We start from the raw sequence: 8,828 nt of genomic DNA, 5'->3' as shown, positions 1-8,828 counted from the left end.
TAAAGGCCAAGTGTGTAGGATTCAGCATGATTTACTAGCAAAAACTGTATCTCTGAGTCCAGTTCATTACACACACCCTCAATCATGGGAAGACTCTGATCTGACAGCTGTCCAGATGATAGTTATCAACAGCCTCCACAAGAAGGTTAAGCCATAAAAATGATAGCTGAAAAGGCTGGCTGGTGGTAGAGTGCTGTACTGAAGTATATTAATGGAAAGTTTAGTGGACAGGAAAGTGTGGTAGCAAAAGGTACACATTGTCTCAAAAAGTTATTTCAAAAATTTGGGAGAGCTTCACAAAGAGTGCACTAAGCTGGTTTGAGTACATCAAGGCTACTCTTGCATTCCTAATGTTAAGCCACTCCTCAACCAAAGCCACGAGAAGTGTCTCTTTCCACATAAAGATAAAGTTTGCATTTCATAATTTGGAAATCAAGGCCATACAGTCTAGAAGAGGAGAGGAAAGTCACAGAATCCAAGGTGTTTGAAGTCCAGTGTGAAGTTGCTGCATTCTGTGGTGAATTGCATTGCAATGACCTGCGGTGTCAGTTTGCAGTGTTTTATCATGTCCAAAGTCAACATTGTCATCTACAAGTAGATTTTAGATTAACTCGTGCTTCCATCTGCTGACAAGCTTTACGGAGATGCAGATTTCCTTTTTTAGCATTGTTTTGTTAACCATGTTATTACTGTGTTTGACCCAACTAACCTGGCCTGAACTGTCAAGAGGTAGATGAAAGCCACTATGAAAGCAACTTCAGTAACACCTTAGCAGTAACACCTCCATAACACACCACACTGATGCAGTAATTTGTTGTAAAGGAGCATCAATAAATCAATGCATAAATCAACACACCTTTTCACAAGGTAAACATTTCTGTATAAAACTTTGTTGCTTGATTTTGGAAAATATTTGAGATATATGTATTAAAAAAAAAAACAATAACTTGAAGTGTAATTAAAAATCACCTTCACTTTTCCATGATAGTCTATTTTAGTAGTCAGTAGTCTCTATGAAATGGCAAACCTCCATAATCGTTTAGCAGGGTCTTTTTTAGACAATGGTTTTATGTCTGTTTATGTTAGTGCCTGCATGCTATAGTAACACAAGACAGCACAACTTTGAAGGGCAATAGGACATGAATTTGTCCTCTGATAACAGTTTTTTTTTTCTTTTGGGCCATAAGGACCCACAGGGACACATTGGTTGTATTTCAAAGCTGCGTAATGGAACCACTGAGCTGTTGTCTCGTGCGTCACAGGGATTCTGTTTCAACGAAGGGGATATAATGTTGGGCAGTGAAGATAGATGTAGTTATGTTCTATCCACAGCAGAATTTTAGGTCATTAACATTAAAGATTGAGCTACAGAAGAAATTAAAAGTTGGAAAAGATTTTGGAGTTCAGTTTACAATAACAATCAGTTTAAGGCACTTTATATTTTGAGATAAAGACCCTACAATAATATGTTGAGTGACATATTATATATTCCATATTATATGACATATAATAACATGTAGACACACGCTTTGCCTTCCAGTGTTGGATTTATGGTTGTTCCAGTTCTACTGCTTTCTTCACAGTTCATTTAGATGTTCTAACTGTGTATTCATGTAGTCTAATACGAAAAACTGATAGAGTACAAATACTATAGCGTCACCACAACTTGTTCTAGTTCCATTCACAAACTCTGAGGAGTTTGACTGATTAAATGAGCCAAAGGGTGATTTACTTAATCTATTAAAAATTACTATGTTACTTAGGGACCAGACAACATTGCAACATCTGTCACATGCTTGTTATTTAGGATTTGTTGAAATTGATTCTGTAATCTGGCGCAGCAACTATTCTGCCTGTAATTACATTTAGATGCTATGCTGCTCCTTGATCCAAGGCAAAGGGCACATTGTGTGTATGTATTTAAATTTCCATGTATAAGTGTCACATATGTCTCTGCAAGTAATCCTAAAATATTTTAGAAAATACTGAATATGGCTATTGATGAGTAAGTAAGCCCTTTAACTGTCTAATCTCTCACTGTTTTGTGTGTGTGTGTGTCTTGCATTTAGATGTGTACTACTTTAAATCAAACACAAATCTTGTAATTTAACCAGTTGGCATGTTACAGATTTTAGATAATACATACATTGCATTTGCATATATTGCAGTCGTTATTATTCATACATTTGTAAATGTAATGATGAAGCAATAGCCTTCGTCTGAACACAAAATGGCTCGACAATTAATTGCAAGTTACTTTAGAACCTCAAAAAATGGAGAAATGATCTAATATTCTTCCGAGACTGACAGGTGTTACACTTCTCACTTTGAAGACAGGTCGCCTCTTCCTTTTCTGTCTCAGTTTTCTGTTTCTCACCTTGAGACACTGCTTAAATCAGTGGAAGGTTTCTTTGAATACGGCACAAAAGGGGAGAAAGAAGAGTACCGTGTCTGCGTGAGCCAGCTTTGTGTCTCTGGATGAGGAAGAGGTGGGTATGAGTAGTATCATAATGATTTGGATTTCGTTCCAGGTCTCTTGGAACATGCACTGTCTGGTGAAGTATTTTAAAAAGCTGCCTCGTGAATGTGTCTGCTTTGGATCACCAGCCCAGTCAGAGAGAGGGAGGTGGAAGAAGAGAAGACCCACCTGCGTAACCTCAGCTTGTCCTCTGCCAAGAACACAAAACACTGATCCAAGAGAAGAATATGGGTCTAATTTTGTCAGAAGACAGCTCTATCATATCATGAATCTTATCACTTTACTTTTTTTTTTTTTTACATGGCAGTCTATTGTAAGGAGTACAACTGTCAATATAAAATATACTTGTCTAAATAAATACATTTAAACTCCCTGAAATAATAAAAATAACAATAATGATTATTTTTGTAACTTTAGCTTGTTATAGTGGAGCCAAACAGCTGTGGGCAGCAGGCAACAGCTTTGCATGTTTTTTATCTAGAGTGGAATTTATTAGAAGGGTTGAATGAGCCTCAGTGTGTTGGTTTCATTTTTATGTCACCTCATCAGTGTGCACGAAGCACAATTGTTAAAACTCAGACACACTATGGACGGAATGTATTTCAAAGGGAAACGATACGCCTCCTTTGAAGCACCACAGCAATATGTACAAAGGATGAATGTGTTTGACAAATTTGTACCACTATGACCTTGAGGTTATTACAGAATCAGGTCTTTACTCAAGCAATTTTTCTGCGCATCTTTTTTGTTTGTCTTCATTAGTAAATCAAAACTATACATTAATAAACACATCAGACATACGCTTTTTGGAGACTTCGATACCCCTATTTGCCTTCAGAACTGGCTGAACTCTTCATGGCATAGATTCAACAAAGTGCTGGAGACATCCCTCAGAGACTTTGGTCCATATTGATATGATAGCATCACACAGCTGTGGATTTGTTGGCTGCACATCCATGATGTGAATCCCCTGTTCTACTACATCCCAGAGGTGCTCTACTGGATTGATTGGATGATTGTGTTGGCCATTTGAATGCAGTGAACTCACTGTCATCTTAAAAGAAAGCAGTTTGAGATTATTTAAGCTTTGTGAGATACCATGAAGCAGCCACCAGAAAATGAGCAAAATGTGGTCATAAAGGGATAGACATGCTCAGCAGCAACACTCAGGTAGGTTGAGGTGTTTAAATAATGCTCAGCTGGTGCCTAAAGTGTGCCAGGAAAATATCCCCCATACCATTACACTGCCAGCACCCTGAACATTTGAGGTGAGATTGATCCACATTATTATGCTGTTAATGCCAAGTTGTGATGCTACCATACAAATGTCGCAGCAGGAATAAATTCATCAGAACAGCCGACGCTTTTCCAGTCTTCTACTGTGTGCTATTTTATTGAGCTTATGTGAGTTGTAACCTTAGTTTCTTGTTCTTATTTGACACAAGTGGCACCCAGTGTGGTCTTCTGCTGCTCTAGCTCATATGCTTCAAGTTACAGTATATTATGCATTGAAAGATATTCTTCTGCATGCCTTGGTTATAAACAGTGGTTATTTGATGTTTTCTGAACAATTTGAAGGATTCATTTTCACCGTTCTTTAGAAAAGCCCTGAGATGGTTGTGCAGGGAAAACCCCAGCAGATCAGCATTTTCTGAAAACTTAGACCAGTCCGCCTGTTACATGTTTCATTCAAAGTCACTTAAATCACCTTTCTTCTCCATTCTGATGCTCAGTTGGAACTTCAGCAGGTCATCTTGACCATTTCTACACGCCTGAATACACTGAGTTGCTGCAATGTGATTGGTTAATTAGATGTTCACTTTAACAAGCAGTTCAATAATTGTACTTGATAAAGTGTGTGGGGTATGTACTTTGACATGATTAATAGTTTCTCTTAATTTCACTTCATATTTTACAAAGTGATCTGCAGATGAGTGAAAACTCTAAACTAGGGCTGTTATTTTACTGCCCAGTTATTGTGCTGTATTATCACAGTGACAATAGCACAATATCTGGAAATGCAAACAGCAATATTAATAACACTATGATTAAATTTCATCATTTAGTTGTTGTTTGCTGTTCAAGAACAGTATTGAAGCCAAACTATGAATATAGGGAGCTGTAAAGAGACTCTGCAAATCAAAGCACGTTACTTATATACATACAATATTTCCATATATTTTATTTTCAATAATGGCATGTAATCCCTACATTTCCCATCGATACTCTCATTGAACTGTGACCAAAATCTATATTTAAACTATATAGAAAAGTGAAGAAAATCACTAGGTAGGCAGATGGTTAACCTTTCATGTGAACTTTCACAATAAAAACACCACACGCAGTGATAAAATCTTTCTTCACATATATTTTATAACATTTTGAAGTACATTAAGTACATTTTGGAAATAGAAGCTACAGTTTATAAAACCTTTCCAGCAGAAATCATTGATGGGCCAGCATCAGCCTTTTTTACCTCTAGCAGACAGGTCTATTTTCTATATAAAAAATGAATTCAAAAACAAAAACAAAAAGAAATTAGCTACATTATTTTGTCCTGCGCTACCTTTAAATTCCCATGAAAGCACCAGCTGTCTGCATCTCGTCTTTTATAAAATATAAATTATTGAAAAATATTCAAATGCTTGTGAACTAAATACAATAAAAATGATCTCATAACAAAAATACAAAGACACTATAAAATATACAAAAAAACAACATCCAAAATAACAAGTTTTCCTTCTGAATCCATTCCGAGATATGCATATGCCACAAAATATTGTTAGGTGTACACTTGCCTGACTAGGTTTCATTAATACATAAGACCTGCAGTAGACTGTAGACTCTGACATTTAACAACAGTATAATTTCCTGACAAAGTAAATGTCAAAATATTAACATTTTAGGTAACAGAAATGTTTTCTCCGAGCACATTGATCTTATGAAGCCAACCATACTAACATTATGACGTTTGTGTTGGGAGGAAAAAAGAAAACATTTTTTTAATACAAACAGATAAAAAATAAGTCTTTTAAGCTCACTTTAATACAGAACACTGACATCAGAAAAATACCTGAACAATACCAAAGAAAAAAGAAAAAAAAGAGAGAAAGAAGATTTTCAAAACACTGGCGTCAACATATGCAATAAAGGAATGAACATACAGTGCAGCTTATTACTGACCCAACTGTTTAACTTCCAATTCTTTATCTTGGATAAGGAAACACTAAGCCAGTGCTGAATAACAATGGACAAGCTTGTTACCAGTTACACAGTATGAACGTATACATCATCTCTTACCTAAACTCAGCCGGTATCCAAAATCAAAAATTAAAAAAAAAAAAAAAAAAAAAAACATCAGCAAAGACGTTACTCTTTGTCCTTAAGCTGTGTGCTTTCTGACATATTAACAAAAGATAAAAGACGACATTTCACGAATACGTGAGAGGTTTCTGGTCCCCATCTTCTAACGTTGTGGGTGCACCGTGGCCAAAGACCTCACATGGGCTTTGGTTATTATTCCTGCTTTGTCTTTTGCTTATTTGTGTAATCTGGGTCTCAGTAAAGCATTATGAAACAGAATCTGTACAAATAGACATCTCAGAAGCTATTTTCATCCATATGGGTAACTTTCAGCTACTGTAAACAATAACATTGTATTCTAATATAATACTCAACTTTGGCATTTCCCATAAGGCTAGTGTACAGCCACTGTTCCCACTGTTTGGGAGGAAACTGTTGCCAATTTGCTTGTAACCAGTCATTCATTTCTGAACTGAATGTAGATAAGTTGCAAAAGAATGTAAAATTGAAATGGAAGCCTCTGCCATCCGTCCTATATTTCTCAAGCAAGTTAACTTGCATCACTTGTATCAACCTGTCTTCATCAGACATCACGAGAGATCACCTACATTATCCACATCACCCATCACCTTCATCTATCCTCTAAAGTTTCAGATTCTCTATAGTCAACATTTATAGTCAGTTTTCCTATTACCTGACCTGCTTTCCTACACTGCACCTTCACACTATACTACCCTTCCTTATGGCCAAAACGTACAACACATTTGAAAGAGAATTATGCAAGATAACATCAGCAAACCAACTTGCAATTTTACTCTCTAGGCAATTAATATGAAAGCGTGTCTAAAAGTAAGCTTACATGGGCAGTGAAATGAAATTATGCATCTAATCTGCACATGAAACAGCTCCTCTTACTCCTGAATTTCCCCATATAAGATTGTCTACAGTTTGCTAATACTGGTGGTATATGCAAAAAAAAAAAAAAAAATGCACGACTTTCAGTCACAATATGCGTCTCTAACGAGGTGGCAAACATGTACATAAAGGTGAACGTGTCAGTTTCAAAAGCAACGGCTACTTTCAGTTGTCTTTCAGACACTCTTGCTATGAGTAACCTCACCAGGTCTTCACACTCTACAAAGCAAGGGGCCAGTGTCTATAGTGTTGTCTGATAACGCATCAGCACATTTCAGTTGCAAGCTCCTTGAGAACAGACGAGTAAAACTTGGCATCTAATGTTTGGTTCCACTGTAATACCGTCACTGAGAACAATGTGAAAAAATACCCTTTACAACACTTATCCGGAAGATGTACAGCGACTGTTTTGAGAAATCGGCATTAGTATGGTGGCACAAGCGTAAACAGCAATTTATACCAGACACTTTTTTTTTCCTTTTGTTTTTTTTTTTGGTCCTAGCTGAAAAAAGTCTGTCACTGCCAAAGAGAAAAACAGTAAGCATGTATGCAAGTATGAGATTATACCTTCCTCAGTTCAGTTCAGGTTTTTTTGGCAACCGTTTTCTTAGCAGGAACTTTCCGCTTCGTTTAGCCCAACATTTTTATTGTCTCTCTCTCTCTCTCTCTCAGTTCTCCCCCACTTTGCTACTTAGTCAGAACAGAACCTGAAATCTACCCGGTAACGCTTTGTCTGCTTTGAGCTGCTAAATGACACCAGTATAAGTCACTCATACACACATACACACATGCGTGCACACACACGCACCTCAAATGCAACAGGGTAAGAATACAGGTTTTAGGCTTCTGCCTTCGGTTTTAAAATTATGGTCTGAGAGACAGGAGCTCAAAGTTGACATAGACCACAGTTATTCATTTAAAAAAAACAGCAAAAAAAACCCAAAAACCAAAACAAAACATTTTTGGTCCCCAAAATAATTGGTTTACCAATTCTATTAAACAGTTAAGACCACTTTATGAGCCTCAGTCCAAGTGGCTCCTTAACTTTTTGTCTTCACTTCCTTTTTTTTCTTTCATATCTGATTCACTCGTCCGTATCAGGCTTTACATCCAACATTGCATGCAGCTCCTCGGGAGTGTACCCCAGCAGGCTTTTCAAGTCACAGACAAAGCGGTAGACATAGCGTTTCCCAGATGTCTTGTGGATGATATTCTTGTCATAGTAGTAACGCAGGCCACGGCTCAGCTTCTCATAATTCATCTTAGGCTTGTTTTTTCTTTTGCCCCACCTTCGAGCAACCTGAAAAAGCACAGTGAACAAGCCTGTCAAGATGTGCCAGAAACATTAGAATACATACTTTTGTTGAAACTTGCAATTAATTGAGCTACATGGAACAAGCAGCCATCTTGTTCATCTGGCTAACTACTTAAGACCTCCCAGCACGTGTGCTAGATGACCAGTGGGGTCGCAACCTCTCACCTCATCTGGGTCAGAAAGCTTGAACTCCCAGCCGTCGCCTGTCCAGCTGATGAAGGACTGGCAAGACTTGTCGGTCAGTAGCTCCAGAAGAAACTGCCACAGCTGGATGGGGCCACTGCCTGCAGAGCAGATGGGGGTGGAAGGGGAGAAGGTGTTCGTTTAAGAAGAAGAGCTACATACACTGAGAGGACACATTGTTGTTTGTGCAGATGCCAGTTGCTGTGGGGATTGATTGAGGTGAGGCTAAGTTCAGAGCAAAAGATCTCCTGTTGTTGGAAAATGCTCCCAAGTCCCATAGTCTGCTTAACATTTTATCGAATTAAACTAGTATATTTCACATAACAATACGCCGAATCTAGGAGATATATTCCCGTCAGTGCATGTGCTATGCAGAATGCGTTGAGGAACAGCGCTGTCTGTACAATGTCTTGTCTGTGATAAAAGTCACGGCCAGAAGAAGCACTAAGTACTTATGCTATATATGAAAAGTGTTACATATTCATGCAAATTATTCACTTAATTTGAAAAGAGGAACAAAGTAAAGCTTCTAATCTGGGTCAGACTGAAGTACAGCAGTGGAACTAAATGTCGTCCCAAGCACAGAAGTCCCATTCATCATGTATTCCCTTGTCTGCCAGTTGCCCTGTGCAG

At 37.7% G+C, this 8,828-nt stretch overlaps 1 protein-coding gene across 3 annotated transcripts in view; it reads right to left on the bottom strand.

Moving 5' to 3' along the window:
* Positions 1 to 4,827: 4,827 nt before the first annotated feature.
* ets1 (v-ets avian erythroblastosis virus E26 oncogene homolog 1) overlaps positions 4,828 to 8,828 on the bottom strand; it is a 35,295-nt gene continuing 31,294 nt past the window's right edge. For 2 of the 3 annotated variants that reach the window (XM_040008666.1, XM_040008665.1), the window contains exons 9-10: positions 8,178 to 8,296; positions 4,828 to 7,997 (exon numbers count right to left, since the gene is read on the bottom strand). In XM_040008666.1, coding sequence (XP_039864600.1) covers positions 7,782 to 7,997; positions 8,178 to 8,296 — 335 coding nt within the window. In that variant the 3' untranslated portion in view covers positions 4,828 to 7,781. The remainder of the gene's footprint in view (positions 7,998 to 8,177; positions 8,297 to 8,828) is intronic. The other variant, XM_040008667.1, reaches the window with a different exon arrangement.

The sequence above is a fragment of the Simochromis diagramma genome, unplaced genomic scaffold (assembly GCF_900408965.1).
Source record: "Simochromis diagramma unplaced genomic scaffold, fSimDia1.1 OVJJ01000344.1, whole genome shotgun sequence".
NCBI classification, from domain to species: Eukaryota; Metazoa; Chordata; class Actinopteri; order Cichliformes; family Cichlidae; genus Simochromis; species Simochromis diagramma.
The sequence above is the reverse complement of the archived record's forward strand: the minus strand, read 5'-3'. Positions and strand labels throughout refer to the sequence as shown.